The sequence below is a fragment of the Myodes glareolus genome, chromosome 18 (assembly GCF_982192425.1).
Source record: "Myodes glareolus chromosome 18, mMyoGla1.1, whole genome shotgun sequence".
NCBI lineage: Eukaryota > Metazoa > Chordata > Mammalia > Rodentia > Cricetidae > Myodes > Myodes glareolus.
Genome location: NC_142043.1, coordinates 48,552,336 through 48,575,574, shown reverse-complemented (window position 1 = coordinate 48,575,574; position 23,239 = coordinate 48,552,336). Strand labels below are relative to the sequence as shown.

At 50.4% G+C, this 23,239-nt stretch overlaps 1 protein-coding gene across 2 annotated transcripts in view; it reads left to right on the top strand.

Annotated features, from left to right (window-relative positions):
• The first annotated feature begins 6,190 nt into the window (after positions 1-6,190).
• The window catches only part of Hkdc1 (hexokinase domain containing 1), a 41,738-nt gene continuing 24,689 nt past the window's right edge, over positions 6,191-23,239 (top strand). Inside the window, exons 1-7 of one of the 2 annotated variants that reach the window (XM_048451644.3) lie at positions 6,191-6,377; positions 11,247-11,409; positions 17,747-17,895; positions 17,990-18,109; positions 18,869-18,964; positions 20,028-20,127; positions 22,293-22,476. In XM_048451644.3, the coding sequence (XP_048307601.3) occupies positions 6,315-6,377; positions 11,247-11,409; positions 17,747-17,895; positions 17,990-18,109; positions 18,869-18,964; positions 20,028-20,127; positions 22,293-22,476 (875 nt within the window). In that variant the 5' untranslated portion in view covers positions 6,191-6,314. Of the gene's footprint in view, positions 6,378-11,246; positions 11,410-15,955; positions 15,976-17,746; positions 17,896-17,989; positions 18,110-18,868; positions 18,965-20,027; positions 20,128-22,292; positions 22,477-23,239 lie in introns of those variants that run through there. The other variant, XM_048451645.3, reaches the window with a different exon arrangement.

The window sequence follows — 23,239 nt, the reverse complement described above, 5'->3', positions numbered from 1 at the left end:
TAGAACGATTCCTGGCCACGTGGTCTCACAAAATCCCCGTGGACTGAAGCAGACAGCAGGGCTTTCACAAAGGGCAGGGGCTCTCAGGAAGAGCTGCGTGCGTGAAGAAGGTTCTTGAGCAGTGAGAGTTTGCTCTTGCCCTTGCCTTCCCTTCTCAGGGACAGGAGGCCATGTGGTTTAGCAGAAGATACTGGAAATGTCACCAAGGAGCACAAATGGGAACTGATTGAAATGGTGCTGAGCTGATCTCAGGAGAGCAGCTTCGTCTTGTTGAAGTTTGACTGTTAGTTTTTTGTGGGCTTATGTGTACATTTGATTTTAATTGTGATTGCATTTTTTTCTAAAAATATAACTGTTTCATTTCCCCTGGCAGTATTCTAATGTGTTTTGAAACACCTGCTGAGAGCCCTTTGTTTGATATTATTGATTCTTCTGAACAGTAACACAGAGGTTACTGAGGTTCAGATACTGACCTCAGCTCTAGATTGGGCTTAAAGAAATGTGCTTAGTACGTATCTGGCTGCCATTAACAAACAGTGACTTAATACTTTGAATATTATATCCATGGGTGGGGCCACATCTGTAGCATGACACTAGGTCTTTTTTTTTTTTTTTTTTTTTTTTTTGTCTGTATGAATGCTCTATCTGTATATACGCCTGCAGGCCAGAAGAGGGCATCAGATCCCATTACAGATGGTTGTGAGCCACCATGCAGTTACTGGGAATTGAACTCTGAACCTCTGGAAGAGCAGTCAGTGCTCTGAACCTCTGAGCCATCTCTCCAGCCTGACCCTAGATCTTTTGAAAGACAACTTCCTTTGAATTGTAGATAGACAGAACTGTCAGCACAAATCATCAGTCTCATGCCCAAAACCATCATAACTCTGTCTTTCTGTGCCTAGATCAGACAAATACACTTAGAGCTGATCATGGTGGTGCACACCTTAATTCCCAGCATTCTGGAGGCAGAAACAGTTGAATTGAGGCCAGCCTCGTCCACATACCAATTCCAGAGTAGCTAGGGCTACACAGTGAGACTGTAGCTCAAAAACAAGCAAGCATAACATAGTAATACATGTATGGAATGGCAAAGCTTGCTGAGAGACAAGCATGTGTATCATGCCAAGAGTTTCCTCTTTGAAAGCTTTAGACTATGGAAACCTGAGTGTAATTTTTTTTTTTAATTTCTCTCTCTCGCTCACTCTGTCTGTCTTTTGGGGGCCTGCCACCCAACTCCCAAATCACACACAGACACACAGGGAGGCCTTTTATTACTTATAGATGCCTGCCTTGGCTTGGCTATTTCTTACCAGCTTTTCTAAAATTAACTCGGCTAACTTTTGCCTCTGGGCTTTTTCCTTCTCTTGTGTATAGCTTGCTCTCACTCTGTGGCTGGCTGGGTGGCTGATTCCTGCTGTCATCCTCCCATGCTCTTTTTCTTGCTCCCCTTCTTCCAGATTTCTCCTGTGTATTCTCTGCCTGCCAACCCTGCCTAGCCTTTCTCCTGCCTTACTGTTAGCAGCAAGTCAGCCCATCAGGTGTTTTAGGCAGGCAGCGAATCACAGCTTCAGAGTTAAACAAATGCAGCATAAACAGAAGAAACACATCTTTACCCTGTTAAACAAATGCTCCAGGGGGCTGGAGAGATGCCTCAGAGGTTAAGAGCACTGGCTGCTCCTCCAGAGGTCCTAAGTACAAGCCCCAGCAACCACATGGTGGCTCACAAGCATCTATAGTGAGATCCGGTGCCCTCTTCTGGCCTGCAGGTGTACATACAGGCAGAATGCCATATACATAAGTAAATCTTAAAAAAAAAAGTCTTCCAGAGCATAAACGTAATGCACACTCAGAGATTCTACAAGTGTAATTAGTGTTCACAAAAGTATATATTTTTTTGTTTTCTTTTTATTTATATTATGCATACGGGTGTTTGGCTGCATGTACTGCATGTGTACCACATGCGTGTCTGGTGCTACAGGAGGTCAGAGAGGCCAAGGGATGCCCAGAAACGAGTTACAGGCAACTGTAAGCTGCCATTTGAGTGTTAGAAATTGAACCTGGGTCCTCTGGAATAACAGTCAGTGTTCTTAACTGCTGAGCCATCTCCAGCCCCGACACAAAACTGTCTTTAAACTTTGTAAAATTATATTCATTTATTTTGCCTTCTAACTGAGTTGGCTGAGTTGAGGGCGGTACAGAATCCACAGTACAGCGAAGATGAGCCAAGAACTCTGGCAGGACCTCAGGCAGGACCCCAGAGCCAGTTCGCTTTAAATTCACAGTGAAGGTAGAGTAGCTGAGTGGAAACTGGAGTCAATGTTTTGTGTTTTAAAGATCAGTACAGTGTACAGGAACTCCAGGACAGCACTTCATTATCACTGTGCATGGCAAAAACTGGCAGGAAACGTGGATGTTTAAATAGCAGCAGAAAGGGGTCACCTCTTCTCAGGTGCAGGGAACAGCCTTTCGCCAGATTTCAGGTCTGCTTGCGGCCAGTGGGCCTTTCCCTGTGGCTTCGGCTTTTAGCACCTGGGGTTTTCTTCTATTTTTCTTGTTTGTTCATTTTTCAGTTTGTTGTTGTTTGTTCTTTTCTTTTGGTTTAGTTTTTAAGTTTTTGCTTATTTTATGTGTACGAATATTCTGCTTGTATGTATGTCTATGTATCATGTGCATGTCTGCTGTTCCCCAGAGGAGGCTGGAAGAGGGCGTCAGATCCGCTGGGACTAGAGTTACAGGCAGTTGTGAGATGCCCTGTGGGTGCCAGGAATTGAACACGGGTCCTCTGGAAGAGCACAGGGCTCTTCAACCCTGAGCCATCTCTCCAGCCCTGTGCACTTGGGTTTATGCCATGTCTAACCAGAAGTCTCATTTGCATTTACAGGTTGGTTGTCTTCTGCCCTATGAATTGTATCTCCTTGGGCGGTTTGTCTTTCATGTTTTGCAGATGTGTGGTTATGCCGGAAAGGGGTTGGGCATTAACTTGTTCCTAAGCATCCCTTCTCTCCTAGATGAGAAGCAGGGATGGTGGGCCGTCAGTAGGAAGCTGCCGAGCATTAGCTTCTTCCTGAGCATCCCTTCTCTCCTAGGTGAGCAGCAGGGATATTGGGCCATCGGTAGGAAGCTGCTGAGCATTAGCTTCACTGTGCTCACTCCCGTGAAGACACAGGGGACACTGTCCTGGTGGTGGAGTCTGGAAGTTTCCGCGTTGGTGTCCTTGTGTGGACATTCGCTCCCACACAATCTTGTTCAGCTAGCTGAATGTCAGTTGGTCACACTGATCTGCGCTGTGAACAGTTTAATCTTGGACTTAGAAAGAAACACGATGGAGCAGTCACAGTGATTTTTTTTTTAAATAACAGGAACACTATTTGTTTATTGAGACAGGGTCTCTATGTAGCCCAGCTAGCCTGGAATTGACTGTGTAGACCAATCTGCTCTCAACTCATAGATGCCCACCTGCCTCTGCCTGTTGCATGCCAGGACTAAAGTCACGTTCCACCACACTCATCCAGCAGCAAAATCTTGACACGTTCCTGGCTGCCTCTGCTCCTGTAAATGGAACTGGTACCTTCTCATGGCTTATGGTTGTGGTTTTCTGGATGGATGGGAAAGGCTACACACATTTTCCTTTCCTCAGGGGCGATGGTAGGAGATGAAATAGGAGTTTTAGGAGGGGTCCCCAGTCTTGAGAAGACCAGTCAGGTGATGAATTTGGTGTGTGCCCAGTGTAAGCTACCCCCCTTTCCTGTGATTGATAATTTGCCTCCGTTGTCAGAGTGACCACCAAGGTGTCTGTGAAGATACGGCCTTGGCCTTTCACCTTGAGGGAAGGGAGAGCCAGCGTGAGCACCCAGGGCCTGTGCACTTGCCACTGCTCTCTGTTTCCGGACAAGTCCCTAGTCGTCCCTGTGCCCTGGTGCCAGACTGCCTGTGTTTCTCTTCCACCAAATACCATCTGTAAAATGGAGAATGTGGTCATTGCTGTAGGAATTAATACTGCAAAGCACCTTGTAAACTCCACGTTTCTAAATAGAAAGGTTTGTTTGTCAGGCTCAGTACCTAAGGGAGAGCTGACGTTGCTTTGGGCTTAGACGAAGGCTTGTGGAAACGGATGTGTGTATAGAGAACTTTGCTTCCTCTGCTGAGGTGCTGGGTCAGACGGACAGTAGGTATCAGCTGTTACAGCAGTGACGGCACTCATATGCCCTTAAGCGAAGTCCACAAGCAGATGCCCAGACCAGCTGCACAGAGCTCGTATAGGGGTGGAACATACCAAGGGATAGCCTGTGGGAAAATGGCAAGCCAACCCAATTATTTCATCTTGGTACTATAAGATGAAGGGTCTGTTCTGATGACTGGATGCACATGGTCTTTCACCATCATTAAACCTCTTTGGTTACTCGGCTAACTCACACCAATGTGTGAGTTAATGTGTGAGGCAATGTGTCATTTAATGGGACAGCTGAGTGTCCTTTGCCTCGGTGAGATTTCACAGGCTGCCTGCCCTCCTCCTCACAGACAGCCGGAGACCGCAGAGACTTCTGCTAGAGTGGATGTCCTTCTGCCCACTGCCAGTCCTAACCTCATATCCCAGCCTGCAGTGGATGCCCTCAGCTGGTGCCACAGGTACTTGAAAGGAAGTTAACAGTGTCCTTTCTGGACTGCCAGCCTGCCCAAGATGATGTCCGAGACCATTTCTGAATCCCAGCAGTGTGCATTTTGGGGGCTGAGTGGAAACTGAAGGTTAACCTTTTGTTTGCTTACGCGATAAGCAAAGGAGATAAAAGTCATGGTTTGGGGGTAAACAGACCAAAAGGGCTGAGGTTTCTCCATCGGGGAGGCAGTAATGTTGGTCTGTGGAAAGTATGTGATCTTTTAATCACCTAGGCCAGGCTTCTGGGGGTTTCTGAAGAGGCAGCTGTGGAAGGTCCCTGCCCAGGCAGTGGCCAGCGTTGTTTTGATTGGTGAGATTGTGCAGAAGAAAAGCAGAGAAAGCTAAGGCTATAAGCTGACCAGGGTGACACAGCTTATTCAGAGGCCAGCTGGACAGTGGGAGACAAGACCCTGGGGGTGTCCCAGCCACCTAGTCAGCTGTTAGCTTTACAACACATTTTCTTAGTATTTGGGAGAGAAGAGTCGGGGATTTTCCTACTGGGAAGGGTCTGTTGAAGCGCTGCTGCACTGTATTCAGGTTTCAGACTAAGACTCAACCCACCAGAACCTTAATTACCAGATACATATTGGATCGAGGAAGGGGAGCTTGTGTCCATCATGAGCTATGCTCTGGAATCAGGTTTCTGGGGCTGCTCCCTGGCTGACACATTTTACAGTCGCCGTTTCAAGTAAGTCACTTAGCTCAGGGCCACCTTTCTCAACTGTAGATGGGACTAGTGAAGCCCCCAGTGCCTGGCAGCGCTGTTAAAGCTGGTCCTGCTGAGCTCACTAGCCAGCCAGTGACTGGGAGGAGCGCAGTGTTTGTTTCCATGAATCGGATCCTTCTCACATCATGTATGATGAGGGAGACAGTGGAGCCAGGTGTCTCCAGGGCGGCACACCTGTCCTGCCCATAACTTCAGTGTCTCTCTGGAGCAGCACCTCCAGTGAGGCCTGCTGGCTTCCGTTCTCAACACACACACACACACACACACACACACACACACACACACGCAGCCCCAAGTCACTCCCTGTGAAATAAAGGCTGTCTGCCTACCACTGTCGAGTATTGACTGTTTTTCCTTAACTAAGCTAAGGGCTTATCTTCCTCGGTAGAGGAATTGTCTCAGTATTTCGGAATCTGCAGGACCAAGACACTGCTCGGTCTCAGTTAAGATGGTGCCTTAGAGGAGCTGGGAGTCTGCAGTTCTGTTGCCTTGCTGAGGAAAGAGGAGCCCTGGGACGGGAGTTCACGCTACAGAACAGGTCCACTGTTTAAAGTTGGCTTTGTTTCGCTCCCCAACTCCTCACAAGGTTTCCCTTGGCTGAGTGGGCTTGAGGCATTGGTGTGAGAGTGTTGCCTGGCAACAAGATTTTGTCATGCCCGTTTCTCAAATAGTCAACCCCTCAGTCCCCAGCCTCCCCCTCCCCCTCGGCTGGCCCGCAGCTCCCACCAGAGCCTCCTGTGAGATAACTGAGTGTGTGGCAGAGGGAGGGACCAGAGACGGGCAAAGTTTAATCATTGAACCGAGCAGCTGGGAGTATTTAGCTCTAGCACCTAGCTCCTAGCCTGAACGAGAGGTGTGCAGCACTCCGCAGAGGGAGAGCGGCGACTGTACAGAAATCTCTGCCCATCTCAGGAACAACCAAACTCGGAAAACATGTTTGCCGTACACTTGATGGCGTTTTACTTCACCAAGCTGAAGGAGGATCAGATCAAGAAGGTAGGGACTGCAGTGCCTGGCTGTCTACACCGACAAACCCAGCTGATGCCCTCGCAACACCAAAAGGGGTTAAGGTGCTGGGGGTCAGGTAGCTCTAGTGGTTGGGTGCTTGCCTGGCTTGCGTGAGGTCCCGAGTTCAAGCCCTGGTGTGAAAAGAAAAAAGTATTTAAGAGACCCTATTAAAAAAGTTACTGGGAGCCAACAGCAGTGACAGTCCCGGAGGGGAAGAGGTGGCAAGTCTCCCACATTCCTTTCTGTCCCAAGTCCTGGCTTTCAGTCAAGCCTCTTGGCAAATATGGGATATGGAAGTCTTTAGAAAGCTCAAAGAGCTTTATGCCCAATTCAGGGCCATTTAGGGGCAAGGCGACAATGGAGGGGAGTCATTTGTAAAGAATCAGAGCTTTGTAAACTGCACCTGATTGATGATTCATTTGTTTGAATCACATACAATCAGGGTACCACGAGGAATATGGGGTTTTATTTGATTATTTTGAGATAGGGTCTCCTTATAAAGCCCACAGTAGTCTCAGATTACTGCCTCAGCCTCCAAGTACTCGGAATACAAGGTCATGCCATTTGGCATGGCTGGGATGTATATTTTAATACAGCTGTAGGTTTTGTTTTTTGTTTATTTTTTTTATTTTTTATTTTTTTTGCATGTGCTATTGGCCAGTGGTGTCCTATTAATGGTGTGGACTTTTGGTTACTTTGCCCTACTCTACAAAATCAAGGTGGGCTACAGTTGACCGATGAAGTCAGGACTCTCTCTGGTTGGCTAAAATGACCCAGCCTGTTGCACTGGTTACTTTCAGTGACTGCCGACAAAGTAGCATCTGAGCTGATAGAAATAGCCGTCCCCTGGGCAGCCAGACCCCGCCAAGGTCACCCAGGTGTTAAAAGTGAACTGAGGATCAGGCTGAGGTTAGCAGATCCCGAGTGTGGTCCCTGTAGCCCTCCTGTACTGGGGAGCCAATTCCCTCTGACTGCATTCCCGGGAGAACCGGCGGCAAGCTTTAACAATTATTTTCATTCTGTCATTGTTGGCTAGATTCGCAGAGTCCCCTGCTGACTGCTTGAGGGACGCAAAGTCTTCTGCAGCCCTGCTTCAGAGCTCGCTTTCTGCTCCTACCTGCTTGGCTTGGCAGAGATGCCACCCCTAAGGGGAATCTTTGAAACTTTGGAACCCTTATTTTGCAAAATCTCTTCATTTCCTTGGCTCCTTATAGTGACTGGCCTTTTGTTCTAACCTGGGATAAGTCTGGAGCACAGCCTTCATTGATGTACACCAGATCCTTCTGGAGGAAGGGCCAGCCTTTGTCAGTTCCTGGGTTGAGTTTCCTCACCATAGAAAGCAAAGGAGTCAGGAATCCCTGGAAACCACCGGAAGCAAGGATCCAGCAGGTCCCTTGGCTGTGGGAAGGCTGGTCTGTAGTTGGCCCGAGTCACATCTTGGAGGATGTGACTCCACAGGTCAAAAACAGCTTGTCACAAGGCAAAGTGTGTGCATGGTCAGAGTGTAATTCTCTGATTCCTGCCTGAGAGTTTAAATGCTTCCTGCTTGGCGTTGTCAAGGTCCCGGGACATGCTTGCCTGCAAAGATTACTCATCAGACCCTTGAACCATATTTGGAAATCTCAGAATGGCATGAAAGCAAGAAGGTCACCGTCTGGCATTCATTTCCAGCTCAATATATTGACATATTTGACTTATTGATAATGTTGGGTTGAACCTGGTCAGTGACCTACAGATAGTTCATTCATAAGAACAGGACAGACTGGGCTTTCTCTCTCTCTGTCTCTGTGTGTGTGTGTGTGTGTGTGTGTGTGTGTGTGTGTTTACAGTTTAGTAATTCAACATTGCAAAACCGTGGAGGTGTTAACTTGAATCTCATCTTTAGTTTCCCTGAAGTCCCCAGCCTTCCCGCGTGCTCAGCAGGCACAGCTTTGCACTCTGTTCACCGTGTGTGCTTCACACTTAAGTGCGCGCATGCCGCGTCAGCTCTGATTGCCTCCTGTCCACACTTCATGGTCACTTTCGGGGTCTTCTTCATAGGCCACTGAGTAGATGCGCCCTGCATTTCCCTTTTCCCTCTTGTTGGTTACTTGGGAACTGTCAAAAACATTCCACAATTAAACTATTACTATATTAAAACAAGAATATTTGGGTTCTCCCTTGAAACGGCTTCCTGATTTAACACAATATATAAACCAAGTCCCCTCAATGGAAAAAAAATCACTACAATGAACAGTGACATATATTCATTCTCCCTATTTGGAGTAAATTCCTGAGAATGAATTTTCAGTAGGTCAAAGTGTGGAACCTGTTTATGATTCAATCCGTAGTATGAGACCTTTGGACGGAGTGCTCTTGCCAGTCCCTTCAGGCCTCTTCCTTCCGTAACCGAGTAAGCCTGGCCTTCGAGGCTTCTCTTCTGTTCTCTCTAAAGCTGGTCAGCTCTCCTCATTCCCTTTAGCTTGGAAGTCTCTGAGGAAGTGGCTTGGGCTCCCGCCACTCACGTCTGTGTGACTTCATACGTGTGTCCCATTAACACGGCCCCCAGATCACCTGTCTGGGTTGGAGATGGTGCTTGCTCCTTTGCGTCACATCGTATGTCTCCCTTGCTACTGTTTAGGAAGAGACAAAGACGAGACAGGAACCCACTAAGTTGCCATGCTTCCTCCTGTGACTGACTCACGCTCACTGAAAGAGCAGCAGTGACTTGAGGAGGTGCTCATGACCGTTAGACGGCAGCTTGCTCGTCTGCCCCCATGTCTTATGTGAGACGGCAGCTTACCCGTCTGCCCCATGTCTGTGGACGTCTGAAGAAGCTCTTGGTGCTCAGGTTGAGCGTAGGTCCAGGACTCTGTCTGAGGGTTTTGACAGGACAGTAAAGGACAAAGTTGAGTTCCCACATAGGGCATTCCATCCTTCCTCTGCCCCAATCACTTGGGTCATGTCCTTTCTACCCAGTTTTCTCCATTTGTGCGAGTTGGTGCCAACCAATTAGTCATCAACAGCTGAGCAGGAAGCCCTAACGAAGCATGACCTGGTTATGTCCTATCTTCTCAAATATGCTGAGAGCTCAATTGTCCCCTTTCATGGTGGTCTCTGATAGTTTTTTGGCCTCTCTGCTCCCCTCCCCTGCCCCGGGCCTCAGAGTCACGGGGTCATCTCACCATCTTGGGCCTCTTGATTGCTCCTTCTGTCCTGAGGCCTAGCTGAAGAGCACTGGTACTTGTGCCAGCAAAGGTGATGTAAGGCCTGTGCTTTTGGAGGCCGTTCCTCTGTGGGATTTGTAGGTAGACCTATGGAGGGCAATATTCCGGTTCTCTGTGCTCACTGTCAGCTAGGGACTGACATTTGACCTTGTCTGGACATCTTAAAGGGTTGTGGAGGTCTGATGCAGTGGCATGCACACCACTCTGAAGAATGCAGCTTGTATTCTATGACTTGAATAGGGTTCTAGGACTGTGCCTGGAATCAGGCCTCCTGGGGACCTGAATGGGAGGAGATGGTGTCCAGTATTTCCTTCCGCCTATCTGCAATCCCAGGCTATTTCCTCCTGCCTGTCCATAATCCCAGGCTATTTCCTATCGCCTATCTATAAGCCATTCTCCCAAGGCTGAGAATCCACACTGTCATCCACCCTCCACCACCATTCCTAATGTGGCATGCCACCATCAAGGTGACTGAACACACCGCAGTGATTTTTATTAACTTTCTGCATTTGGAGCAGTGGTCCTCTGCCTCAATCCTGGCTACTTAAATGACATCTCATTTCCAATAACAAGTTGGCATGACTCGTTTTTGTTTCGAGGTCGGTGTAGCTCAGGCCGACCTTGAAGTCCCTGTGTAGCCAAGGATGACCTTGAGCTCCAGACTCTCCTCCTCTTCCTCCTGTGTGCTAGAATTACAGACGTGTGCCACCTTGCCAAGCTTTGATGTGGCTTCAAAAATTAGACTTCTAATTAGTGAGCCTGTGTCTCAAAAAACAAAATAAAATGTCCTCTCCATTAGGGCAACATCACTATCTCACAAATTTAGAGGAAGATTGCAGTTGGATATCAAACCTAGCTCTAAGTTTCCTGTCAGCCGATGAGCAAAGAGAAATGTGTTTGGATTTATCGGTTGCATGGAAGAAAACTTCCATGATAAGCCAAGCGTGGTGACACATAGCTGCAATCCCACTCAAGAGACAGTCAGGAGATTCACTAGTTCGAGGCTAGCCTGAGAAACTTAGCAAGTTCTAGGTTACCCTGGTTTACATGGCTATGTAGTAAGATCCTGTCTTAAAACAAACAGACAAACAAACAAAATGGAAAAACTACAATGACAAAAGAGAAACATGAACAAACCAGAGATTTGGGGTATAGCTAATCTTCCCAGTGGAGAGACAGTGGTTCATGGTGAGAGCCCTGAATGGGAGATTAACATTCAAGCACCCCCCTCAATTGTAACGGGGAACCACTTCTTCCTCAGCTTGCCCTTCAGAGGAATCAGTCTGTTCTGTCCTTTTATGTTTTTGTTTTTCAAGATGGTTTCTGTGTGTAACTGCCCTGGTTTTCCTGGAACTTGCTTTGTAGACTACGCTGGCCTCGAACTCACAGAGATCTGGCTGCCTCTGCCTCCCAAGCGCTGGGATTAAAGGTGTGCACCAGCACTGCCCTGCCAGTCTGCCCTGTCTCAGTCTCCCATTCCATTCTCCCACCTCCCTACCTTGTCCCCAACTGATGAAATACAGATAAGGAACCTCGGGAGTGCACACAACAAAGCTGTCCCCAAAATCAGAAGTTCTGGGTAGAACTGGAAGTTGACAGCCTCCGCTGGGAGGACAGGCACCTCCAGGAGCCAACCCAGTGTCTGTTGCAGGTGGACCGGTTCCTGTACCACATGCGGCTCTCAGATGAAACCCTCGTGGACATCATGACCCGGTTCCAGGCTGAGATGGAGAAAGGCCTGGGGAAGGACACGAACCCCACCGCGTCAGTGAAGATGCTGCCCACGTTCGTCAGGGCCATTCCGGACGGCTCAGGTGAGTGGGACTCAGGGTGACCAGGCCCCCGTCCCTCCCATCCCACCCCAGCTCCTCAGCTGATGGGTAACCTATTGCTTGCCCCTGGCCCTTTCCAACCTCCCCTCATCTCTCTGCCTCAGTCCTGCTGACTGAACCCTTTGGGGGTCCACAAGCAGAGGCTCTTGGAGTGCCCTCTGCCCATGGTGACCTCACTCATTCTCTCTGCTCCCCGATACAGAGTCCCCCATTCTTGCTCCCATGAGTGCCACCTTAATTTTCCAAGTGCAGCCCCTAGATCAATCCTTGCCTCTCTCTAGGAGGTGTTCCCACACTGGGATAGGGGCTTGTCAGAACCCTTATCACAGTTGTGAGTGACAGTCTCAAGGAGTCAGGGCTTCATTACCACATCGTTCTGGGCACTTCCCTGCCCCTGACACACGTGTAGAATGAATGGTATGTGGCTTCCTCTCTTGGACCTCTAGATTCCTGGCTAGGAATAGGAAGTATGGAAAGGAAGTGGGTGATGAAGTAATACGAAGTGGCTATCCAAGAACCTGGGCCCCAGGCCCAGCTCTGTCATATCTTAGTGACTTCAATCAGTGCTTAGCCTTGTTTCTTATTCTGTCCGCTGAGAGAATTGGCCTATCCACATGCTGGCCTGGATATCAATCCTAGAGGCTTGGCCATGCTGGACAGGTCTTTATAACTGAGCCACGTTCTCGGTTCCTGTGAATTGGGTCTCTGCGGCTGTTCTGTTCTTGGGGATGAGCCCAGGAACTCTGATGTAGTCTACCCAGACCCAGACGGTGGTCCCAGCAGTCTCCGCTAGGACCTGGTTCCATGTTCGCCTGAGGATAGGATCTGCCCACCTGTGGCAGCTCCTAAACACGGATCCCCAGAGACTCTGGTAACATTCCTACAGATTTTGTGGATTAACACAATCCACATTCTGCCGTAGTTTACCAAGTCAGATGTTTGAGATGGGTCTCACTGGGCTAAATTCAAGTTGTCAGCAGGGCTGTGTTCCTCTTGGAGATGCTGGGGGATGGTTAAGGCAAAACTCTGTTTCCTGGCCCTTTCCAGCTTCTAGAAGCATCCACATTCCTTGCCCTTTCCACCCTCAAAGCCAACAGTGTGTCTTCTGATCTTTCTCAGATGCCAGCCCTCTGCCTCCTCTTCCACATCTGAAGGTCCCATGATTACACCAGTCCCGCAGAGATAATCCAGTTTAATCTCTCAATGTAAAGGAAGCAGAGGACAATTTTAATTCTGCCCGCAACCTGCAGCCTTCATTTCCTTCTGCCATGCACCCTAATGTAGGCCTATGACTGAGGGGATAGGAAGTAGATTTGAGGGGAACATTATTTTCCAACCACCAAAGCCGAGCCTACCTAGTGCTCCCTGGAGGGCCTATGCGCTCCCATCCAGCTCTCCATCCTCAGTCATAAGAGAAAAAGTTAGTGCTGGTTTTTTCTTGAGTAAACAGTGCCATTTCCGAACGCTAGGGTCTCTCTGTCATATGATCCTTCTAGGACATCATGGGGTGACTGCTGTTACTAGGGTCTCTCTGAGAAGCAAGAGGCTTCCACAGTTTTAGGGTGTCAGTTCTCAGAGCCTTAGAGCTATGGGGGCATTCTTAGGGGACCTTCGGTGGGATTCACAGGACTCTGGGGGCAATGCTTAGGTCAAAGTAGCTTGGCTCGCTAGGTGAGAGGCCGAAGAGACAGCAATGGGGGAGGCGTTGCATCCTTTCCTGCAGGTGGGTGCTACCTAAACCAGTGGTTTTCAACCTTCCTGATGCTGTGAACCTTTAATACAACTCCTCATGTTGTAGTGACCCCCAACCATAAAATTTTCTTTTTTTTTTTAAAGACACTATGCAACAGAAGGTCCCGTTTCATTGCTACTTCATAACTGTAATTTTCCTACTGTTAGGAATTATAACGTAAATATCTGTGTTTCTGATGGTCTCAGGCAACTCCTATGAAAAGGTCATTCGACCCTCGAAGGGGCTGTGGCCCACAGGTTGAGAACCACTGCCCTAGCAGGACCTATGATTTGAGAAGCCATGACCCTACTTTGAAGTCTGGGCCCTGCCTCTGTCACTAGGGGGAGAGCGCTGCAGGGCCCATGATCCTTGCCAGGTCACCCAAGGTCATCTGACACCTGAGTCATGGGGTGTGTGTGGGTGGTGAGGAGCGCCAGGGCTAAGTCCTCCTGACCTGGCCCGGGTGTGGCCGCAGAGCAGGGGAAGGTGGCTTTGGGCTGGCTGGTGGCTGTGGGGCTGCTTCAGACGGTTAGGAGATGAGGCTCAAGTTCTACCTCCAGCTTTCTCCTCTTCTGTCTGGGAGGTGCACACCTCATATCACTGTCCTCGGTGACTGACTCCTCATTACGTGATACAGTGCCTCGCCATTCCGTGTCACTCAGGTCCCGGGACCCCGAGTCCCTAATATATCAGATGCCCTTAGTAAATGCTGTGGTGCACCCCAGCAGGGCATAGTTAGAGCAGGGCACCAAGTTGTAGGTTGTCGGGGGAAGAGCCCAGGGACTATCTGCTTCCCCGTGAAAACTGAGTCTTTATGTTTATTGAATTGAACAACAACAGACAGAGCCGCAGAAAAAAACTTGTTGTTTCGTCAGTGCGTCCTCGTGCACAGGAGCCTAGAATTCAAAGGAGAGCCCACCGACTGCGACTTAAATACCCTCCTTGGAGGGGAGAGGGTTCCTAGGCAGTGTCAGGGGCAGTAAATGATTTGGTGGGCATGAAAGATGACGAAGGGCCGAAGCGAGAGTGGGGTGAAGTGTGTTTTGGTTAGATGCTGGTGTTTGGTTTTCAGTCTCTAACACTGTGGTTTGAGTTTAGTCTTCCCTGGTTGACGGCATCTCAGCAGGGGGAAATAAGCCAGTGTGTGCCCCTTTGCCAGATCTGGATGAGAGAGGTAGAGGAGGGCCACCTCAGGTGAAGTCCGTCCTGCAATTGCTCCTTCCTCCAGGCTCTCAGGGTCTTGTGTTTGGAGCCTCACCATTGAGCTCGATGAGATCATGTGAATGGAGCATGCATATGTGTATACGTTTGTATGTTTGTGACAGGGTCTTGCTATGTAGTCCTGACTGGCCTAGAACCCGATTATAGATCAGGCTGACGGATCAGCACTTGGGTAGGTTGGGGTGTTTTAAAAGTTTCTCGAATGGCGCTGGGGCGATGGCTCAGTTGGTAAAGCACTTGCTGCCAAAATTGAGTTTGGATTCCCTAGAAACCACATAAGGCCTGGTCCAGTAGTGTGCATTACAGTTTCACCGCTCCGGCAGGAAGGTGGGAGAATTACAGGAAGTGCTTAGGCCAGCTGGCCTGTGTACACAGCAGCCAACAAGAAACCCTGCCCCAGACACGGTGAAAGGAGGGACCAAGACTGGAGGTTGCCCTCTGACCCCTCTACACATGTTCTGTGGCACGCATGCATCTGCGTACACACACACACACACACACACACACACACACACACACAAGCTGAAAAAAGTTCTTTAAATGGTGTCCCCAGTTCTCCGTAGTTCTGTGAACTGGTTTTGTAATTCCACAATTACTAACAGAGCTAAACAAATAAATCTTTCCTAATCCTTGTGGCTTCTGTTTCAGAAATATATTCTGTTGCCTGTAAGCCTCCTGGGCCTACCTGTTCTCTGTAGTTCTCCTTGCTCTGAAGCTGCCGGAAGAGTGACCCACTGAGCCTCACTGGCCTCCCAGCCCCTTAGGAACAAATGCCCTAAGAGTGAGTGCTTTGTGGCCATGCTTCCTCGCCAGCCACCCAGGAAGTGCAAGGGACACATCCCTTCAGGACTGTAAAGGTGTGATCCTTTGATCCCACTAAGCAGGCTCTCTCCTTGGCCTCTGCCTCCACCCTTTGTTGGGGTTCAGGGTAAGCCTTAAAGCCCTGATGTGCTCACTGAGACTAGGTTGACAGGCTGTGGGGCTGCAGGATCCCGGATCCATACTTGCCAAGGCGTAAGACTCTTATGCAACTGAGCAATTCATAGACACGGTTCCCAAGCCTTTTCTGGGGAATATGGGTCTCCAGAAATCTATGTATTTGGCCACTGGGTGCTCTTAGGAGACACTGTATGGGAAATGGGAAAGGAGCTGAGTCACAGGCCCTGGCAGTGACATTGGGAGGGAGCCCCATTTCTAAGGACCTCCTTGTCTTGGAGGCTATTTTCTTTTGTGCATGTTTGCGGTACAGGTGTACACGTGTGTAGTACAGGTGTGTGTGTGTGTGTGTGTGTGTGTGTGTGTGCGCACGTGCGTGCATTCTCCTGCTCTGCCTGAGCTGGGCCTCCCTCCCCCAGGGTCCAGGAAATCATTCCTCTGGGGTTAGAGTCACACCACATGGAAGGGATCATGCCACATGGTTTCCCAGAAATGACATCTTGAGTCACCGGAAGCAAGGTGTTTGTGCAGCGATAAGGGTGTAATGCTGGGCAGAGGGAGGAACCGACACTAACCAGTTCTCAGCTTGCCACCTCTCATCTCTGCAGCAGGGGCCACCCCACCCTGACGGGAGGCCTCTTCCCCAAATTCTCAGTCAGGTTTGGCCTTCTCTTCTTTAAACTCTCTCTGTGGCTCATTGTCACTTTCTGTCACTCACTGCCCCCTACACCCCAGGCCCCCATCCCTCTCCCACAGCTCCCTTCGACCTGTCCTCTCACACTAATCCCCCGCCCCACCCCTGTCGCTGCAACCGTGCTCCTCCACGCCTGGCTATCTCTTCACACTTCACTGTGTCTTAGCTCCGCGGGGATCTGGCCTGGCTCAAACCTCTCCTGTGCTAGCTTTTCCTCAGCAGAGCCTTCTTCCCACCTAGCACAGTACTTCTGATAAGCTCCCCAGGGGGCTCACACCCCATCATCTTGGCCTCTGGGCACCTGGCACCTGGAGTTAGGTGCTCTCCAGTAGGACACACCCAGCGAGAGAGCCTCTTTCTGGGATGGGCTTGATAAGTGGAAGGATTTTGTGCCTGGATTCCTGGGCCCAGTAAGAGACCTTAAACTGTTCCCTGGGGCTCCTTTCAACGCTAATCGAAGGAGATAATCTCTAGCTGTTTCCACTGAGACAGTGCGGCTGCCTGGGTCTGTAAATGATTGACGTCTTAGCTAGCTGGAGGCGTGTTCAGAAATGCAGAGTCGCAGGCCCCTGCAGTCACAGTTGCTTGCAAGCTAGGTTCCCAGAGACATGCGTGTGTGCCAATTTGCACAGCACTGTTCGTGCCAGCTAAGCCTCCGCCCTTAACTCTTGGAATGCCAGAATCGAGAACTGTCTGGAGCATAGTCCGGACATGTTTGTTGTGCAGGGACATGGGGCCTGAGAAGGAGGCACACCGGATTTCATGGAAACCCTAAAGCAGGGACCTGTGTGCGCTCAGCTTGGGCGGACTGGGCCTGTGAGCTTCCCCGCTGTGCCTTCTGCTTTTGCTGTCTGCTGGAGATGTTCTTCTGCATTAGATCTCAGGGTTCTCTAGGAGGGAGAGATTGTCCAGCTGACCCTTGATGTGCAGGTAGCTGGGGATACCATTGTGTGACATTAAACACTGCTATTTGGGCTTGCAGGCATGGACTTTCTCTCTGGTGTGCCCACCTGGCACATGAAACCCCTCTGCAGGCATCGATAGTTCTTTATAAGCACTTCGTATGTTAGGAGGTAAACTTCCCATACATGTGGCTGACACCAAAGGCACCGTCAAGGGTCCTGTGTAGGTGTCATCAGGGTGGGGTGCCTCACCCAAAACATGTGTTGCTCTGTATCTTCCCTTGAAGCATCCCTCTCGGGCCAGGCTGACTGCTGGCGTCTACTCCCATTGGAGAGATTGTGCCCCCCCCAATTAAGTATCTTTTGTACCCTAGTGTCTATTATCTGGTTCCTGCTGCCCTCCCCTGCTGGAGTGTTTCCCTTTGAGTACTGGGGCTTGTGTGAGGCTGGCCTCTCTTTATTGCACCCCTCTCTTCCTCATGCCTTTATCTGAGTTTCCCGTGTGGTTGACGCCACAGCTTTCTTCCCAGATGCAGCCTGCAAGCATGGGCTCTGCTCTCAAGGCCCTTCCCTCAGACCCCACCACAAAGTGGGGTCACATGGCCTCTTCCCAGCGAACTCACTCATTCTCTCCCGCGTGGTCAAGCGGAGCAGGGTTGGGCTCACACCCCGGCTCTGCCCGCTATGGCATGATGCGGACTGAAGCCCCCACTCCCCAACCCTCAAGCGACTAATCCGTAGGGGTTGTGAGGTTGGACAGCACGTGCTGTATGGCCAGCTTGGGTCACAGGAGAATGGTGACTTTACTGAACGGTGGCTATTTCGGTTTTATAGAAAACGGGGAGTTCCTTTCCCTGGATCTTGGAGGATCCAAGTTTCGGGTCTTGAAGGTGCAAGTCTCTCAAGAGGGGAAGCAAAATGTCCAAATGGAGAGTCAGTTCTACCCAACGCCTAATGAAATCATCCGCGGGAATGGCACGGAGGTACCAGCAGGAGGGACGGGCCTGGGTACGGACGGCCAGAGGCGGTGCCGCCAGAGACTTTGCCCTGAGCCTTGTGTCTGTTTCTCTCCTGCAGCTCTTTGGCTATGTAGCTGACTGCCTGGCAGATTTCATGAGAACCAGAGAGCTGACGCATAAGAAGTTGCCCCTGGGCTTCACTTTCTCTTTCCCCTGCAGACAGACTAAGCTGGATGAGGTAAGACAGAAGGGTTGGGGCATGTGGACACGTGCAAGGAAGCAGCATGAAATTCTGGTCTGTCGGTCTTTCCCTCTGCTTTTTGCTAATGTATGTGAGAGAGACCCGGGTGATGTGGGGCCTTGATTCTGTGCACACAGCACGCAGGCAGAATGCTTAGGTGGTTCTCAGGAGGCCTTGCTGGGCCCTGAAGTCAGCGGGTCTGCAGTGAGCCTTAAACACACATCTCTAGGGTGCCAGGAGATGCTGGCCTCAGAGTCGCAGAGATCTGTCTGCCTCTGCCTCCTGGCACCTGAAAGGGGGAAGCCATTCATCTCACCTCTGCTTGGTGAAACCAGGAGGTTGCCTGAGCCTAGGAAGGCAGAAGTTAGTGGCAGTGGCCACATGGTGGCAGTGCGGCACAGAAAACAACCTTGGGGCTGATGGTGGGTCTGAGTTCTGTGGCCCTTACGGGAGACCCAGAGTTATTTCCTGTCTATTTCTTTGTCCATAACTGAGGGGGTTGGAAATCTAGATAAATCTCACTACCACCACCACCACCACCACGCACATACACACAAAAAAAGCACGTAACCGTTTGTAGTGGTTATACAGATTGCCCTGATGGAATTGTGTACTGAAGGCCCCTTCTATACCCCCATAAATCCGTGCAATTATTATGCGTCAATTAGAAACAAAACGAAACCCCAAAGAATCAGAGCTTAGAGAAGAGACGCCAGCGTAAACGCTGCCTTACATTAACCTGAAACATCCTCACAGGGCTTCCTACTTTCATGGACCAAAAAGTTCAAGGCCCGGGGAGTTCAGGACACAGACGTGGTGAGCTGCCTTGCCAACGCCATGAAAGAGCACGAGGTGAGGGACTCACTCGGGCGTGGAGCCTTCCGGTCCTTGACTCTTGGGCTTGGGGCCCTTGTACTGCACCTGCCTGGAAGGAGAAATGGGTGGGGGTGGGGCTGCCCCCACCCTCATTGCAGTGAGGGTGGGCACAGTTAGGGAGGCCTCTGGAGAACCATGGGGAGATGGCCTTTTATTTCCTGGGTCCCCAGTTACCGCAGCCCTTCAGGAGGACTTTGGGTTTCACTGTGTTTGAACCCCACCTTCCCTCCTTTCAGAGCTGGGCTGTGGTGGCAAAGCGCAGGCCTTAGGGACAGTTCCTAGTTCTCCCGCCCACCCACCCACCAACAAAACACACAAATACCGAGGAGCCCAAAGAATACTCTTTCTGGCCCAGCTCTCTATTTTGTTCCCTACTCCAACATTTTGACAATATTTACAATTATTTACATGGCGTCAAAAGTAAGCACTTACACATTTCCCAAATAAAACACTTAGAGCCTCAAGTCCATGTCGCCTGGTGTGAAGAGGAATTATTCTTACTGCTATTGACTGAGTTGGTGAACGAGCCCCTAGAATGGTGGCAGATGTGCCACTCGGAATTATGATCTCCCGGCCCCAGAAGAACATTTTGATGTACCACCTTCCAGTCCCTTCTCACTTTAAGACAGCCCAACAGACCGGAGGGAACCTTGGTGTAAGGCCTGGAGTTGACCGGACAGAATAGGAAGCCCATGCAGGAAAGATGGGTTTTGGTCAAGGCCATGCTTGCTGGCTGGCAGGGCCCTGTAGGCCAGGGCTGGTGTATTTTCTCTTAGAAATACCATTTTCCCCAGGACAGATACGCTTGCCATTGTGTCCTCCAGGGGTAGATACCAGGGGCTGTCCCCGTAGTCCTCTGTTATGGAAGTCATTCTGCTCAATGTCGGAACACAAGCTCCCCGCTCCTCCACTAAACCCGGAACATTGACAAAAGCTGTTTCTTGTAGGCTGTGGCTAATGATGGTCACTGCTCTGGTGAGGTGGGCGGGGGAGAGTAAACTTCCTACTGCTGACACCCTTGAGGCCTTGTGTTCACCAGGACCTAGACGTGGACATCCTGTCCTTGGTTAACGACACTGTGGGGACCATGATGACTTGTGCTTATGACGATCCAGCCTGTGAAGTCGGTGTTATCATTGGTAACTCAGTGGACTTGGTGTTTTGGAGGTGGGAGAGGGAACTAGCTTGGGACTGAGTTTGAGTAAGATCTAAATCAATATGAAGGGTGTTGCCACTTCTCAGAAGACACAACATAGAGAGATAGGAAACCTACCATCTCTGTCCATCCTTACTCTGTTCATCCACCCATCCATCCACCCATCCACCCACCTATCCATCCATCCATTCATCCATCTATCCATCCAACCATCCATCCATTCATCCACCCACCCACCCATCCACCCATCCACCCACCCATCCATCCATCCATTCATCCATCCAACCATTCACCCATCCAACCATTCACCCATCCAACCACCTATCCATCCACCCATCCATCCATCCATCCATCCATCCACCAACCCATCCACCCATCCATCCATCCATCCATCCATCCATCCATCCATCCACCAACCCATTCACCCATCCATCCATCCGCCCGCCCACCCACCCACCCGCCCACCCACCCACCCACCCACCCACCTACCCATTCATCCATCCATCCACCAACCCATCCACCCATCCACCAACCCATCTACCCATCCACCCATTCACCCACCCACCCATCCATCCATCCACCCACCTATTCATCCATCCACCCATCCATCCATCCATCCACCCACCCACCCATTCATCCATCCATCCACCAACCCATCCATCCATCCATCCACCAACCCATCCACCCATCCACCCATTCACCCACCCACCCATCCATCCATCCACCCACCTATTCATCCATCCACCCATCCATCCATCCACCCACCCACCCATTCATCCATCCATCCATCCATCCAACCATCCATCCATCCATCCACCAACCCATCCATCCATCCATCCATCCAACCATCCATCCATCCATCCACCAACCCATCCATCCATCCATCCATCCATCCATCCACCAACCCATTCATCCATCCATCCATCCATCCATCCATCCACCCACCTACCCACCCATTCATCCATCCATCCATCCATCCACCCATCCACCCATCCATCCATCCATCCACCCATCCACCCATCCATCCATCCATCCATCCATACTCCCTCCACCCATCATCACTCCCCCTCCCTCCATCCTACCCTTCTCCATCCATCCTCCTTTCTTCCATCTCTTCCCCCCCTCAATCCATCCTCCCTCTATCTATCCATCCTCCCTCTACCCATCATTCCTTTCCCTCTCTGTCCCTCTCTCCATCCATCCCCCTCATCCATCCATCTTCTCTCTAGTCATTCTCCCTTCATTCATCTTCCCTCTCTTCATCCATCTTCCCTGTGTCCATCCATCCTTTCTCCTTTATCCTCCCTCCCTATGTCCCTCTTTCCATCTTCCCTCTCTCCATCCATTCTCCCTCCCTCCTTCATCCTCCATCCACCCTCCATTCACCTCCATCCCTTCTATCTGTCTTCCCTCTGTCCATCCATTCTCCCTCCCCGCATCTCCACCCCCTGCCCCCTCCATTCTGCTCTTGTCTCTTCACGCTATGGTGGGGTGGGCCTGTGCTCGGGGCTGGGGCTGGCTCACAGTGACGCCCCTGTACTCTCCTGTGCTGCCAAGAAGCTCAGTTGGAGCTGAACATGTTCCCATCTGTAATTCAGCCCTCATGAACCAGAGGCAGGAATATTTCTGTGACTTTAATGCCAGCCTGAGCTACTTAGTGAGTTTCAGGCTAGCCTGGGTTTAAGAGTGAGCTCCTGCCTCAAATGACTGCGACTGAAAGGCTAATTCCAATAACAAGGATACAACTACACCTGTCCTGAGGTGACTTAGGGAAAGCGTAAGGAAGTACTCTGATGATGAGGATTTATGTTTTTTCATTTATGAGGATGACTTCCTCTCTCTTCCCTGGTATATATATATTTTTAAAGCATTGGTACATATTCACAGGGATGGCTTCACAATAGCCTCCACTCATAACTGACTCCATGGTGACCTGAGACGTGTGGGCTCCACCTGTGGGCCTCGCCCATGGACCTCACTCCCCACGAGTTCAGGCTTGCCAGAGGGGTTTGCACCTCCAGAGCCAGGGGGGGCAGAGCGAAAGCGTTCTGCGTTCGTCTTTCAGTACTCAGGGTGGTTAAGTTCTCCCCAGCTCATCCAACCCGGAACCCTTTTCTCTTTGCGTGTTTTCTTTGATCCGATTTCCAGGAACAGGCACTAATGCGTGTTACATGGAGGACATGAGCAACATCGAACTCGTGGAAGGTGACGAAGGGAGGATGTGCATCAACACGGAGTGGGGGGCCTTCGGGGACGATGGGGCTTTGGAGGACATTCGCACCGAGTTTGACAGAGAGTTGGACCTGGGCTCGCTCAACCCTGGGAAGCAACTGTGAGTGCCCTCTTGTTCATCCGGGCGTCAGCACCGGGCAGTCCCTGCCCACTCAGGCCCTCTCTGTTCCAGGGAAGGTGTCTAGCTATGGCTATCCAGCTCCCGCAGCGAGTCTGTCCCCTAGGTCGGAATCGCAGCTCTCATGCAGGCCGCAGCTCTGCAGGATGCATGGGCGTCCAAAACTCTCCTGATAAGGCTGTGAACCAAATGACACCTTTGCCCTCTTTGAGTATGAAGGCGAAGGGACCCAGAAGAAAGCCAGGCCCAGAAAGCACGGGACCCTGCCCAGGGATTCCTGGGTGTGCTTCCCGGGGGCTCCCCGGCCACCCGACATCCTCAAGGGCCTCATCTCATAGCAGCCACCGTGTCTGCTGTTCGGTCACAGCCTTTTTGAGCTTCAGCCATGGCTTGTAGAACAGCGACTCTGGCATCTTCTGCAGCTCTTTGCTATGTGCTGGGCTTACTCGAGGCTCAGTACACAGCTGGCTTCGCTGTCCTTTCTACATGCAATGCCTTGTGCATCTTTGTAACTCATTCCTTTGCCCTGGCTATGGCCGATCCCTGCACACACCGATTTCCTGTAAGTATGAGCTGTGACAAGCCAAGGCTGTAGTGTTCATTAGACTCTCCTTTTCATTTACCTCTGCCTCACATAAAAGCAATTCCATTCCCTTAAATCAAACCTGAATTTCACTTGTTTGCCCTCTGTTTCTTCACTGCTCTAAGATGATTATCTAAAAATTATTTAGTTTTTATCTGTGTG